Source organism: Equus quagga, chromosome 11, assembly GCF_021613505.1.
Source record: "Equus quagga isolate Etosha38 chromosome 11, UCLA_HA_Equagga_1.0, whole genome shotgun sequence".
Lineage (NCBI taxonomy): Eukaryota > Metazoa > Chordata > Mammalia > Perissodactyla > Equidae > Equus > Equus quagga.
Window position 1 is genome coordinate 101043430 of NC_060277.1, and position 15227 is coordinate 101058656.

The following is a 15227-nucleotide window of genomic DNA, read 5'->3' on the forward strand; positions in this document are numbered from 1 at the left end:
GGAACCTATTGCGGCACGGCCACTAAGCAACTGGGCTCTGTCAGCAAAGACATTGCTGTCATTGTTCAAGTTGAGTACAGGGGCCAACCCAGTGGCGCAGCCGTTATATTTGCATGCTCCACTTCAGTGGCCCAGGGTTCACCAGTTTGGATCCTGGGTGTGGACCTACACACCACTTATCAAGCCATGCTGTGGCAGGTGTCCCACATATAAAATAGGGGAAGATGGGCACGAATGTTAGCTCAGGGCCAATCTTCCTCGCAAAAACCAATCTTCCCCCCACACACAAAAGGTGACTGCAGCTCCCCTGCTGCCAGGCCCAGGAGGGAAAACTCCCAGGGATCAGGGATTCTTATCCAAACATGGAAAGAAGAAAGGTTACAGTGGGCTGGGGAGGGTGAGAAGTAGGCTTCGTGGGCTAGGGTGGGGTAATTCTCTTGCCCTTGCACTCTCCCAGTTCTCTGTCTTCTGTGTTTGGGCCGGTCTGGAAGAAGGAATCAGCTCCACTATCTTTGTCATTTTTATTGTTGCCCTCGAAGTGAGTGTAATCACTCTGTCAGTGTTTTTGAACTAACAGCCCTGCAAAATAGAGAAGTGGAAATTGCCCTATAGGCAGAAAGAGAACAAAGAGGAGGAAAGCCAATTTGCTGTTCAACAGGCAGAAAAGTGCAATGCACGTAATTGTTAAATAGAAACAGCTGTTTGGTTGAAGGTGCCCTCTGCTACTGGAGATTCCTAAGGGAGGGAAGATGCCACAGAGAGGAAGGGAAGAGACATTACTCTTTGTGTTCTGTGGTCCCGTAAAACAAGTGTTTCCGGCCCTCATGTCCCTCGTATGCAATGAATGCACAACTCAGCTCCTCTGAATTCACTCTAGGCACTAGCAATTTCAGTCTCAGTGTTCAGCTAGTGAGAGGGCCTCTTGCTGTTGCTGTGTGCTTAATCAGTCCACTCTTAGATTCACGAAAGAAGACCCTGCCCTTGCATCATCACCCCCATTCCCACTGCCCTTTGCTGCCAAACATCAGACTGAAGAGACAGTCGGAAAAATCTCAGAAATGTACCTCATTTCTCATGGTTTCCTCATGACTAAGTGGGAATCAGCTTCTTAGTCCAGGGACAGGACTTCGAAGGGAGTGAGTACCAAACAAAGCACTAAGAATCAGCACCCTATTCCTGCTTACACATTCCCCTGCTGCCCTAACCTGGGGCTCTGGAATGCCACCCCAAGAGCTCACATCATTAAGGGTCGGTGGCTGGTTAGGCTTCAACTCACTAACCACCTATTGTGTGCCATGGAGGAGTATAAAAGTCCTAAGAAATTCCATTTTTGGTCATACAGGCAGCTAACCTACCTAGCCCAGTGTTCTGTCCCTGAAGTAGAAGGTAGAATTCATCCATGTAATTGGCCTCATGGGTTAAGGGCTCCAAACATCTCTGAATTCCTTTTCATAATCCATTACAGAGTAATCAACTATGAATTCACCTTCAACATATTAATTTTTTGCCTAACAGACCCTCAGAGTAGAGTTCCAATATTTATTCTTCCTTTCCATAAAGAAGTATATATTTTCATATGTCTGAAAACTATTTCCTTTAAGGTTCAGGAGAAATTCTCCTGTGACAATACTTATCATATGATTTTATGATTCAGCCTCCTTCTCTGTTCTTTGGAAAGAGTTTATTCACCCCTAGAGGAGGCACGAGGAATTAAAAAACCAGATCTTTTCTCCCAAATCAGTCATGTATGGGTCACCAAAATGCTGAATATGGTAAAAATAAAAGTGATTTTATGATATCTGAAAAGTGTTTCTCTTCTGTGTCATTGCTGAAAGCTTTATTAAGCCACATGGTTGCATTTTGAGTACAATTTCTAAAAGAATGTCAAGTTAGTAGCATAAATAGCCAGCCCAGGGCAGGTGGTGTATTAGCTCAGGGCAGCAGCCTGTTTGACCTGCCCTCAAAACAAAAGTTCAGACTTCTAGACAGAGAGGGGTCCACAGCCTTCCAAATTGTAGACACTAGCTAGAATGAACACAGCATTAGGCATCAAAGTGAAAAAATTCTCCCATTCTTCCCAGACCTTCCCTGAGTCTGGGTTACAGATTAAGTATAAAAATAACACTTTCGGTTAAACACAAACAAGGCAGTGGGGACACAATAGTGAACAAAACACTGTCTCTGCCTTCTACAGGCTTGCAGTCTATGAGGAAAGCTAGAGCAAGTCAACAGGAAATTACTATTGTGCCTTCACTCCTATGACAGCAAGGATGACAGGATCAAGCAAGGCTTCCTGGAGGGAGATTGGAAATATTTTGTTAGATTTTGCAAAATGGCATCCCCCAAAATGACCTTCTCAGCCTCAATTTTTCCGTAAATATAGTAGCCACTGCTCTCTCATCATGTGAGTGATGTAAGTTATTCACTTTTCTGAATGGAGCACTTGGGGAAATAAATTAGGAAGCAGGTTTAAGAGAGGAGTACAGAGCAGCCTAATCCAGGAATCTCCAGCCATCTCAGCGTGTTGGGATCAGTTGCATCAGGTCTGTAGTTGTCCCACGTCTGCAAACCCCACTTCAAGGCCCCAGTGCCCTGAGGCACAGTAAATCCTAAACAGGAGGGAGGAAGGGGGTCATCAGACTTCTTGGATCCACCAGGGAGAGTCTGGAGGCTTAGCCTGCTCCTGCCTTGGCTTCTCACTGCCACATGGTGTCACTGTTGACAGAGTGTCCTACACAGGCCATCCAACCTTTCAGTTCCGGGGATCCAGGTTCTTGGATCGGCTGCCATGGATCTTTCAGAGAGACCAAACTGCTTCCTCAGGTCTTGGTCCAGCCAGGGGGTACTCCTTGCATGGATTTCCAGGGTTACAGTTCTTAGAGCTCAGTACTTTGGATTTGCTGTCCTCCAAGGCTCCTCAGATTTGGCCGAGGCCCTTCCTCTTCCCCCTGTAGACTTGGAACCTCTGTTCCCTTTCCCTCCGCAGGCATCCACACAACCAGAGATCATGTGGCCCCCTCAGTCCATTCTTAAAGCACAAAGGGTCTCATTACCTTCTCTTTTCCAGAATAATAGAGTTGATCTCTGCCCACCCTTATAAGGGTAGCTGCCTTCATTGTCTCCAGGGGGCCCCACCCCCTAAAAGGTTTCTATCTTGCTCTTTTTCTGAACAATAGAGCAACTAGCTCACACTTAACTGCAGCCACCTTGACTATCTCCAGGGGAAGAGAGCTACCTTTAATAGTCCAAAAATTTATCCTCTTAAGAAAGTCAACGTGACTTTCAGGTGTTGTTTTACACCTGAGAAAACACAAGTTAAATCTTTGTGGGGTTTCTTTCTACAGGGATAGTCATAGTATTTGCCTATTATAGGATTATAGTTGGAAAGAAATGACGTAGTATTTCTAAAAACACTAGCGTGGTGTTGTATACATGTGTTCAAAAGTATTAGTTTTTATTACACTAATAATGCTGGTGGTAATCATAACCATAATTGTAATAAACTCAAAGCAAGAGTCAGAAATCCATGACCACCTTTGAGGGTCATCAAAAGTCTTATACACCCTTGATACCTCCTTTCTCATCTTCATTGTGTTCTTTCTGCCTCTTTTTCTGTTCCTTTTCCTCTTCCTTCCTCTGCTTTACCCCTTGTCATGTTCCCTAGGATTTAGGACTACTAGTAATCACAGTTTGTATTGAGCTGAGGGGTTCCTGGGGCATGAAACTTTCAGCGCCAAAATTGGGAAAGTCTCATGCAAACCGGGATGAGTCGGTGACCCTAAGAGTAGTAGCACTCAAAGTGTTTCTCAGCCTTGCCGGGGCCTTCAGAATTAAAGAAGCTGCAAGGAAAGCGTCATGTTTGCTTGGCCCAGAAGCTCAGGTCCCATAATCCTAAACAGGACTTGTGAAGAAAGGGGAAAGTGTCAGTTCTGCTCTCAGCTGTGTATTAAGGGCCAAAACCTATAGCATGTGTTTCAGCAATGCTGATGGAAGAAATTCGGAAGTGGTCATTTTAGGTTGGAGTAAATTTAAAAGAGTACATGGAGTCAGAGAAACATTATTCCAGGGGTTTAGGATTACTTGAGCTTTGCCTGTTAACTCTTTCTGGTGCAAATCTCACTAATCTCACCCTTGGGAAGATTTTCCTTAGAAAATATTTTTTAACAGTTTGAAATTGTGCATGGGGATGTAATATACAGCAAGGTGACTATAGTTAATACTGCATTGCATATTTGAAAGTTGCTAAGAGAGTAGATCGTAAAAGTTCTCATCACAGGAAAAAAAATTGGTAACTGTGTGTGGTGACAGATGTTAACTAGACTTGTGGTGATCTTTTTGCATTGTATACAAATATCGAATCAGTGTGTTGTACACCTGAAACCAATATAATGTTATGTGTCAACTATACTTCAATAAAAAATTAAATTGTGGTAAAAAATACATAAAATAAAATTTACCATTTTAAGTGTGCAGTTCAGTAATGTCAAATACATTCACACTGTTGCATAACCAATCTCCAGAACTCTTTTCATCTTGCAAAACCGAAACTCTGTACCCATTACACAACAACTTCCTATTCCCTCTCCTCCCAGTCCCTCGTAACCACCGTTCTACTTTCTGTCTCTATGAATTTGACTACTCTAAGTACCTCATATGAGAGGAATTATACAGTATATGTCTTGGTTATTGGCTTATTAGAACTTTTTTAAATGACTGGTTAAAATTAGAAACAGAGAGAGCCACAACTGGCCCAGGTCTCTCATCTCCTTTTGCCCCTTTTTACCAATACAAAAGCTATGGACACATGTATTTCATCTTTGTGGTCCCTCACTCAGTGGTTCTCAACCATCTCACTCGGGGATCTTTTAAAAATACTCTTGTCAATCTCAGAACAATTATATCAGTCTCTCAGGGAGTGGAGACTACTGCAAAAACCCCTGCATTTCTAATTTGCAATGGAGGTTGCTATCCACTGCCTAATTGAAGAGTTGAAAGGCAGAATAACAGTTGGCAAATCAAAGAGTTTAGAGTAGATGATCTTTAAGGTCTTTTTAAATTCTAAAATTTTGTGAAATCAACTAGCATCTTTGTCATTCCCAACCAGCAGTGGTGGAGTCCGTTCAGCTATACCCAGAAGGAGCTGAGTGGATGCTCTCTGGAGTGTGGCTCCCCCTGCAGTCCACTGCTGTCATGACAACCCCATTTTAGAACCTTCTTGCCAGTAGCTACAACAACCCTCTGTAGGCACCCCTCTCTTGCCACATTCATTCAACAAACACTTCTCAAGATGGCTCATATTTCCTTTTAAAACACTTATTCAAGCCAAGAGATAATTATATTTGTGCTCATTTCATCAACTTCTAAAGACCGTGAGATTTCCAAATAATTCTAAGGCTACATGAGGGATATTACAGGGGTATTGATTTCAGCTTAATGTAAAAAATTTTTCTGAAATTTTTACTTTTCTGAAAACAGAGTGGTTTAATAGAGTAAGTTGCCCTGTGAAATAGAGATCCCTTTGACAGTAGTGCTGCACAAGTGAATGCCATCTGTAAGGGATGCTATAGAGTAAGATTCTCAAATTAGAAGGAATTAAGATGATCTATGAGGCCCTTCTAACTCCAAAACTCCATGATTTTAAAGTCAGACAATAAAAGAATGACCTAAGACAGACAAATGGTTTCTGAGCTAAGAAATGGAGCTCCAAGGTTCTTATTATTCCAACGTTCAACCACCCCTCAAGTTGACATTTACATTACTAAATATAAAATATCCAAAATGAGTACAGGTAGGTCCTGTTTTAAAGAAAATTCATTGTAGCGTATAAAAATCTGAACTTTTCAGGAAGATTAATTAGGAGGTTGATTTACTTGCATTGTAACAGAATTATTTGCTTAGTAAAATCATGTTTGGATAATCGACTTACTTTAAGGAGCATCTAAGTACGGATTTACAGGTCACTAGTTATTTAGCCGAGGTGCTTGGGTGCCTAAAAACTGTAAAGTGTTCATCACTGCCCTTTGAAGTTCATTTGGAAATAAAAAGGGAAGAAACATTTGAGATGTTACTAGGAAAACAGAGTATGATTTAATAACAAGTATTTAAACATTTCATCAGAAAACGTGGAACACTCTAAAATTCCATGCAAAAACAGCAGCAATTTCTTGAGTGCTATAATGTGTCAATCACTTCAGAAACATCATTTCATCCACACATAATCCTTGTATGGCAATATATTATTATCTCCATTTTATATGCAAGGAAACCAGGTCTCAGGGATGTTAAATAATTTATTCACAAAATTCAAGTCCGAGTCTTTCTGATTCTTTCCCTTATACATATCAAGTTATCCCAAACCATCACTCTTAGAACAAATTGCTCACTGACAGCTTGAAGACCAAATGTGTTTGGGTTAATTTTTGCCCTTAAAATGTTTTCAGTATGAATTAGCTGCCAATGTTTAAAAATTAGATTTCATATGAAAGTCTGGATATCCTGTCTGTCTTGAAGAATCAGAAACTCTGGCAGCCCTGCTCCTGCAGCCTTGAAGGGTGAAACAGCTGGATGGGCCCCTCCTTAGCTGGGGCCTGAGCTCTTCAGGTTGCTCTGGTCCCATTCCTCTGTGTTGTCTCCCTCACCAGGAGGCTGAGTGTCAGTTGCGATTTACCCCTTCACATCCAATCCTTATCACTTATGTAGTTATCTACCTGGCACCTGTTGGCACTGAATTTGCAACCCCCAATTTAGAATCTTTTCTACTTCCTAGTTCAGATCTCAAACATTCTGGTTCTGTTTGTCCCAAAACCATTTTTTCTTTTTTTGGGGGGGGCGGATATTAGTCCCGAGCTAACATCTACCGCCAATCCTCCTCTTTTTGCTGAGGAAGACTGGCCCTGAGCTAACATCTGTGCACATCTTCCTCTACTTTATATATGGGATGCCTGCCACAGCATGGCTTGACAAGCAGTGCATAGGTCTGCACCCGGGATCCGAACCAGGGAACCCCAGGCGGCCCAAGTGGAGTGTGCAAACTTAACTGCTGTGCCACCACTCTGGCCTCCCAAAGCCATTTTTGCGCTGTTCCCATTTCCCAAGAGTAGGTGGGCCTCATGTGTGTTCACCTTAAATTTTATGCACAGAAGTAATTCTACGAATTCTCTCATGGTTTTCTCACATGTTGGGGTGTTTTGCTTCTGTACTTCATAGCCTGTCTTGCTTTCATTTCATCCCACTCCTGGGGCCTAGGTTTGGTGGTGGTGTGCTGGTGGGGGAGGAAGGAATGCTCCCAAGTACCTTCTGGGGGTGGTCCTGACCTATGACTGCCCAGCAAATTGGGCCCACCGACCTGGGGAGTGGACTTGGTGTGTAACAGAGAGGAGTGAATGTGTCAGCTTCTTTCTAGCCCAGGAAGAACTGGGTCAGTTATTGTTCAGTGTCTTGGTTCCCAATAGATGGCACAAGATCCCTACAGGTTGTCTTCTCAACCTGTCCCTTGCCCAGTACTGCCCCCATCCATCCTGGAATAGAACAACACCTACTCAGACAATATGATGCAATTTTATTTTATTAGGAAAGATGGGTAGGCACTAGAGGGGCACTCTCCAGGATCAAGGGAGGCACTGAGGAGGGGTAACAGAGAAGCCCAGCACTAGAAGGCACAGCTGCTTTCCACGAAGCGGCGACACTTCATGACCCGCAGGTACGTCTCAGCCTTGTGCAGGTCCTTCTTGAAGCAGGAGAGTAGCCCGTAGTTCTTGAGCAGTGCGTCATCACTGCGCAAGTTTGTGTCAAACTTGTCGTAGGTTTGCTTGAGGATCTGCCCAGCCCGGGGGCTGCCGTCTTCCAGCTCCTGCAGAAGAGAAGGAGAAAAGAGAGGCCGAGAACTTGCAAGCTGCTCCCTCCCCTCCCCCTCCATTTCCACCTTCCCTTCCCGGGCTTAGAGAAAGACAAGGGGGATTCAAAAGGGGAAATGAAGAGTCAGATCTTTCCTAGGTCAGGGCTGGACAGCTACAAAGAGGGCGGCGAGATCTGTCTTCCCCAGCCTATGTAAGCCCCCACCCCTCAGCTAAGCCAGAGGGGCCTCCAGACCCAGGAGAGGGGGACCCGCAACGCCATCCCCACCCGCATCAGGGCCTGGATGCCTTCCTCTAGGTCCCTCAGCTTCTCATAGACGCGGTCCGAGGTGCCAAACACCAGGCTGTTGGTGAAGACCCTGCTGAGGAACTGCACGGGCCCGAGCCACGACTGGATGAGCAGCAGCGAGAAGCGGAGCAGCTCCATGTCCTGCGGGGAGGGGCGCAGTGGGTGCGCAGGCGCAGGGCAGCCGCTCTAGGCCCCGCTCTGCCCGAGGGCCTTACCCCGTCACCCTACACCCTCTGCCCTGCTCCGCCACCTGGGGGACAAGGCCGCCCAGGGCCCGGGGAGCGAAAGGGCGGCCTTCTTAGAAAGAGGGAGGCCCCTCTTCCTGGGCAGGGCCACTCACAGATCTCTGCTGGGCCTCATCCTTGCCCGTGGGGGCCGGGATGGTCTCGGAGAAGCAGAAGGCAGCCTGGGCGTTCTGGATCGAGTATCTCTGTCCCTCGGGGATGTAGGCGCGCTCCTGGGAGAAAGAACGCCCACCGGGGGTCTAAGCTGGTGCACGGTTCTCATCACCGAGATTCTTTGGAACCCCTCCTCAGTTTATGCTCTCCAGAGAGCATCTTCGCTTGGATAAAATAACCCTGAACTTGTCAGTTTCTTCTCATTATGTCCCTCGGTGGGGAATTCACCCCTTCCTGCCACCCTCCATGAGCACCCATCCCTGGGAAGCTTACAAACTCTTTGTAGGTGTCAGCAGCCAGTTGGTGCAGGTGCTGGGCCCGGAGCACAGCGTTGGCAAACAGGCTAGACAACGGCATGGCGGGGAAGGCGCCCACATCCTGAGGCCAGGGCAGGCAGAGCAGGGCGAAAGCCAGGAGCACGGAGGTCCGAGGGCCTAGAGAAACACATGGAGGGTGGCGGGCAGAGAGCAGGAGGCCTGGGTCTCCTGCCAGACCTCTCCCTCCCTCAGGGAAACTTCTTTCCTCCCCCTCCTTCCCACAGGGACTGAGAGCATTCTAAACTTGGCCAAATGTCTGTGCTCACATTCAGGAGCCCCAAAGCCCAGGGTTAGTGCTGTCATCCATCTGCAGGGCCCCCTGCCACCCCTCAGTAGATTCCAAGCCCAGGGGGATTTTAGAGGTGCTTACCTGCAGCCATCGCAGTTGGGTGAGCTGTCCACAGGTCCCTGAGCAGTTTGGGGAGCTGGGTCCCAGGAACCTGGAATCGGTCGCCTGCGGGCCCTTTTTATGCCCAGGCTCCTTCTCTCTCCCCTCAGCCCCCACCTATTTTCTCTATACATTTATGCATGGGGCCACTGACGGGCCTCTGCTGATGGATAATTTAGAACCTCCTCCCACTCATCCTGTACCCGCTCCTCTCTTGGGTCATGTCCCCCAGGCTTATCATCTTCCCCTCCCCACTGTCACCAGCCCTGGGAGGTTGTGCACACAGGGTCTCAGCCAGAGAGACCACCAATCTGTCCTCTTATTAAGGGGGAGTGGCAGAAGGGAGTAGTCTGAGTTCAGGTGTGCTCTGGCAGGATCTCACTGTGGAGTTGTCCATCAAGGCGAGGAGGTCCCAACCTGGTCCCCAAAAGGAGGGCTGTGTCAGGACAGCTGGGCCTTGAGAGCTCTGCTGACCCCTTCCTCATTCTATCCCTTTCCTCCTCCCCGCACTGCTCCCCTCCACCCACCACAGAGAATGTATGTGTTGGGAAAGGGGGCCAAGGAGAGCAATATGTTCTGTGGTGTTAGGGCCCAGTTCAGCTCCAGATGCGACCTCCACCTTTATCACTATCCTGCGGCCATCCCACCACTTGGTCCGGCCTAAGGCAGCTGGATGAAGTGCTGACACTAACCACTAGAGGGCACCAGCCCCACACAGGCCCTCCCCTTTCCCCACCGCAACCCCCCCACCCCACCCGCTGGCCAGGTGGGGCAAAGGACCAAAACTTGAGGTGTGGATGCTTCTTGGACAAGAGTCAGAAATCCAAGGAACAGACACAGACCACAAGTGCTTCCTCCCACGGCCCTGCCACCGTCAGAGAATCCCAAAGTTGGAAGAGACCTTGAAGGCTTGAGTCTCGTCCCCAGCACTGGAACTCAAGGTACAGCACCCTGAAAGATGCTTGCTCGAGTCACCGTAGTCTCCTCCCTCCTCTTTCTTCTCCTTTATTTAATATTTACATAGAGCTTATCAGGCTGTGATGAGCATGCCTGTGCATTCTCACATTTGACCCTCACAAACATCTTATGAAGGAGGTGTTATCGCCCCATGTACAGAGGAAGAGACTGAGGCTCAGAGAGGCTGACTTGCACTGGCTTGCTCTGCCAAGGCAGCAGATCTCAAAGGCTGGCTCTTCCCAAGTTGCCTCATGCAAAGCCCTTTCTCAAAGCAGACGGGGTGGGTGCCACTCAGTTCCTTTACCTTCTACATCCCTCTGAACACAGAGAGCCTGCCTCTAATCACAAGGCTCTCTTTGCCTCATTTTGTGCCCCCTAAGGGGGCAGATTGTTGTCCCTCATTTACCAGGTGAGAATTGTCTAGAGACACGGGGTGCATGTTGGAGACCACAGAACAGGGCAAAGATAGGGCCAGGAAGGTAAAGCTGCCTGCCTTCCAGTCTGCTGGTGCCAGGGTCAGGCTATTTCAGCATCTACAGGTCACCAGCATCAAATCACCCTCTGGGATAAAAGCAGGAAAGAACACATTTCCCTCATAAAACAAACCAATGAACAAGCAAACCCTTCTAGAGGAGGTTGGTTCTGGTGTTGGCAACCAATGTTGGAAAGTCTCACTCCTATGGTTGAGAATATGCGTACTTGAGCCTTGCTCCCTCCACCTTTTAGGACCAGAAATAGGGCTCTCTTTTCTCCCATCATTCTTGAACCATTGCCCAACCGAGCCCCGATTCATTATCTGCTGGGAGGGCACTGGGACCTGTGGCAGCTGTTCTCTAGGCAGGACTGTGGGAAGATCAGAGTGACGTGTCATCAAAGGTACAGGCTCTGTGGAAGGTGGGGACACCTTCCAGCTCCATCAAAGAGGATGGGCCAGGCGGGAAGTAGAGGAGAGTCTCTGAGCCCCACATGCCTTCTGCCTCCCCCTCCACTCCTTTCTCCTATGTCACCCAGGGAAAGGGGCGCTGATGTGGAACTCCTCATGAAAGGCTGCTAGCTAATGCTGGGGGGGCTTGTCTGTGAACTGTGGACCATGAGAGAAGCCTCAGGCCTCCTCTAGGAGTGAGGGTACAGGAACCCAAGTTGGGGAATGCTCGAGAGCCACACAAGGTGGCTGCAAATGAGGTGTGGTTGAGGCTCCCCACCAGGCAGGTTACTGCCAAGAACAGGTGGGACCAGCCAGGCGAGGGAAGCATCTCCTCTCACCACATCCACTTCTGTTGACCCCAGAACTGGGGGCTCACAAGACTCTGGGGACCCCTGGGGATACATTTTATAAAAGGTTACCATGGCAGCCATTGGACCCAAAGAGGGAAGAACTGAAGGATGTAGGGGTGGACGCTGGTGACTCTTTTCTCCAGTCTGGACGTTTTCAGGGCCTTTAGTGATGAAGACCACATAGATAATTCATTGCTAGTAGAAGATAAACTTTGAATTAGACTCAGGATTTTCCCTCCAGTTCTGGGAAGTTGCTCACCCTTTCTTGGGGCATTACCCTGAGGCCAGACCCTTGGCTTCTCCAGGTTCAGAGAATGCCCAACAATGGCCTCTGCATGGTGACCAGTGAGGAGAGGCTGTGATTAGCATCTCTGAGGTCTGCTTCAAAAGGCTCGGGATGAATCCCTCATCGTCTTGGAATCCATGAATTTCAGTGTGATTGAAAGCCCTTCATATTTCTGGACTTGACCATCTCTGGGGTTCTCTGTTTGTGTTGTGGAAACTTACAGATCTGCTCTTGATCCGAGAGTGGCCTCTTTCAAGCTTCAAGAGCACCTCTGAGGGTCAACTCCGTAGAGTTTGGGGCCATCTCATTATTTACAGTCATACTCACCCTGGTTTTAGGGACAGCCTAAAGAGGGACTGGTGGCAGCTCTTTCGGCCCCCACTGTGGTCACTTGAGACCACACTTCCCAGCACTAGCTCTGTCCTGTCTTCCTTGAGGCTAGAGGCTGGGATTGCACCCCGGACATACTCCACCTCTTCTTTGCTTCCAACACGAGTTGATCACTCAGCACACTGGGTCAAAATCTTTAGAGAATACTATATGAGGATTCCCAAGGGCTTCTCCAGGAGAGGTGAGGAAGGAGATCAACATTTGTGAATACACACCACGTGCCAGGCACTGTATTACTGGGTGATAGGAGGTGTGAAGCCCATTCATAAGAGGACATTCAGGATCAAACACACAAAGTAGTTTGCCCAGAGTCTCTCAGCTCCTATGTGATGGCTGCTCAAGGCCCAGGTCTTCCCAAATGCCAAGCTCTTTAGAAGCCTCATCTGGGAAAGACACTGGCGCTGCTGGGCATGGACAGAACTTTCCTCATGCAAAGCTAGCAGGGCAGCGATCAAGTCCCCACTCAGAAGATGTTCAGTGAAGCTGGGGGTATGGAACACAAGGAGCTTCTGTCCAGAATGAGGTCCACAGGCACCAAGAAAAGAGGCAGGAAAAAACAACCTGATGTAGCCCAATTTAATGAACCAAGTCACATCATCCTTCACATTTGTGTTGCACGTTTCAGTGTACATTGTGTTTTCACTTCCTTTATCTGGTTGGACCCTAGAGTTTGCCAGAGGGTTCAAGCATGGAGGGAGGGCCTTGGAGGGCTCAGGGGTGGGGGGACGAGGGAGGCAGGTAGTCCTGTGGTTGATGGGGGGTTGTTTACACTGGTTTAAGATCTCTGAACGATCTAGAAGTACCTAACAGTCTACATAACCGGACCTACTAAGGAATTTCCACCTTGGGGATTATTCCCCAGGGACACAGTCCCATTTAAGAAGAAGTAATAGGTACTAAGGTGTGTCCAGCAGCTGTGGGAAGTCAGGGGTGCTTTTCTGATTAGTGCCCTCAGCTGGAAATAACCTCTGCCTCCTTTTACCTTCGTCTGTGGTTATTTGTGGACGTCTTAGTCCCCTTGTGGGACTATGAGCTCTTTGAGGCTGGATTCGTGCCTTTCATCTATTCAGTCATTCACTCCTTCTCTTATTCACCCATTAACTGATTCAACAAGTTGTTGTTGCTCCTTCCCTATGCTGGACATTGTATCAGGCAGATGGGCCTAGATGAACAAAAGACATGATCCTTTCCCTGCTGGTGCTTACAGTCTACGGGGAAGAGAGATAATAGCAAACAAATAAATACACAACGGTAAAATATTAAAAGAAATTTTCCATCGTGAAAACTGCCATGAAGGAATAGCTAAGATATAGAGGTGGAAAAATAGCCTTGGGAATGGGCGGAAGTGGCAGCTGGCACAGTGCCAGGCCCAGGAACTCCACAAGCATCTGCTGAGTGGATTGAATGGACGGAAGGGCAGCGCCAAGGAAAGAACTCAAATATCCATCTGGCCGGAAATGGCAAGGCAGGCCACATTGTGTCTTAATGTCCTCCACTTAATAGAGAGAATTGAAATTAAGTACAAAAATAATAAGAAGAAGAAGTACGGGATTTTGTGATGCAGAGCAATAAACATGAAAAAATTTAAATGAATAAAGTAGACAAGGCAGTATGCGTACGCTGATTCTGAGTACACACACATGTTCCATGCAGACCCACAACTTGCAGGACCTGAGCCCTAACAGGACCTCACACAGTGTCTGGCTCACCCCATCCTGTCGTGTGAGAAAGTGGTGTCAGGTTTGAGAAAAAGATGTCTTTTTGTTTGTTTGTTTTACTTTGAAAATTGCATTAGGATCTGCCTAAAGGTGTTTTAACAAACTGCACTCTGAATTCAGGATTTAATGCTTAACTTTTGTCCTCCGTGGAGTCGCCTAAGTTTCCAAGTAAACGCTTTTGGATTGGAGAGGACAGGGGAGGTGTCCCAAGTGGAAGGTTTGTCGTTGTTTTTTTTTTTTCGTTTGCAGCGGAGTCAACAGCAGGTCCTGAGGGTGCCGTAACCAGGCGCAACGTGGAGAGCAGAGACAAATCCAAGACTTTCACAGATGTCGGCTCTGAATCCATCTACTGAGGTCAGGTAAAGAGAGCAGAGGACGGGGGGAAGAGAATCTGGGAATCCCAAACCCCGTGTTCCCATGTGGCCTTTGAGGCCCTTCGCAGAAGACTCTGCCAGACTGACACCTGCTCAGGGACAAACACTATCTGCCAGTAACACCCAAACAGTGGCAGCTTTCCGCGTTTTGTTTTTCTCTCACCTCCAATTCTGCTGGAAAAACACCCAAACTCTTGGGTCAGAGCACCCTAGCACCTGCAGTGAGAGGGCCGGAAGTCAAGCTAGAACGGAGGAGGAACCAGCCTGTGCTGACACCAGGGCCCCGAGGGACTGGGCTGGATTCCCCCAGTGGGCAGTGGCGCATGTGCCCACCAAAGGACTTCAGGGTTGCCTTCTGGGGAAGCGGAAGGCCAGAGAAGCCGCCCAGAGCTGGACTCCTGGAAGGTTGGCCCCATGGGACGACATTGGCCCTGTTAGGGAGGAGTGGGGTCTTCGGGGCTTTGGGACTTGTGAACAGTGGGAAAACTTTGGAGATGGCAAAGTTGTCCCAGGATCCTCCCCTGTCCCCTCCTTCTTTTGTTCCTCCTCTGGTTCAAAGCTCAGTCCGGCACAGTCCTTTGAGGGAAGAATGCTGGATTTAGAATCAGAAGGTCTGGGTGTGAATTTTGGCCAATTATGATAATCTCCCTAGGCTTCAAGTTCCTCATGTGTAAAATGGGGATAATGCTACTCCCTTCCAGGCTTATGCTGGCGCTTAGGCAAGATCATATAAATGAATATGGAGGTGCTCAATAAAATTCTGTTGGCATTTAAGAGGTGCTCAATATATAAATATTTTGGGGGCCCAGTAAAAGATTTCGGTTCATGTTCTGTATCTTGATTGTGGTGGTGGTTATACAAATCTGTACACGTGCTAAAATTCATTGAACTGTACACCAAAAGAAAACAAAGTCAATTTTACTATATGATAATTTTTTTACAAAACGGCATCTGGCTCAGATGCTGAACATCCCTTCCCTCA

General features: G+C 47.6%; 1 protein-coding gene across 1 annotated transcript; it reads right to left on the reverse strand.

The window, feature by feature from the left end:
* Positions 1–7648: 7648 nt before the first annotated feature.
* GH1 (growth hormone 1) lies at positions 7649–9237 on the reverse strand. The gene is made up of 5 exons (XM_046676332.1): positions 9228–9237; positions 8814–9025; positions 8483–8599; positions 8122–8283; positions 7649–7849 (listed from the first exon to the last, which is right to left on the reverse strand). The coding sequence occupies exons 1-5, from the start codon at positions 9235–9237 to the stop codon at positions 7649–7651; spliced, it is 702 nt and encodes a 233-aa protein (XP_046532288.1).
* Positions 9238–15227: the final 5990 nt, after the last annotated feature.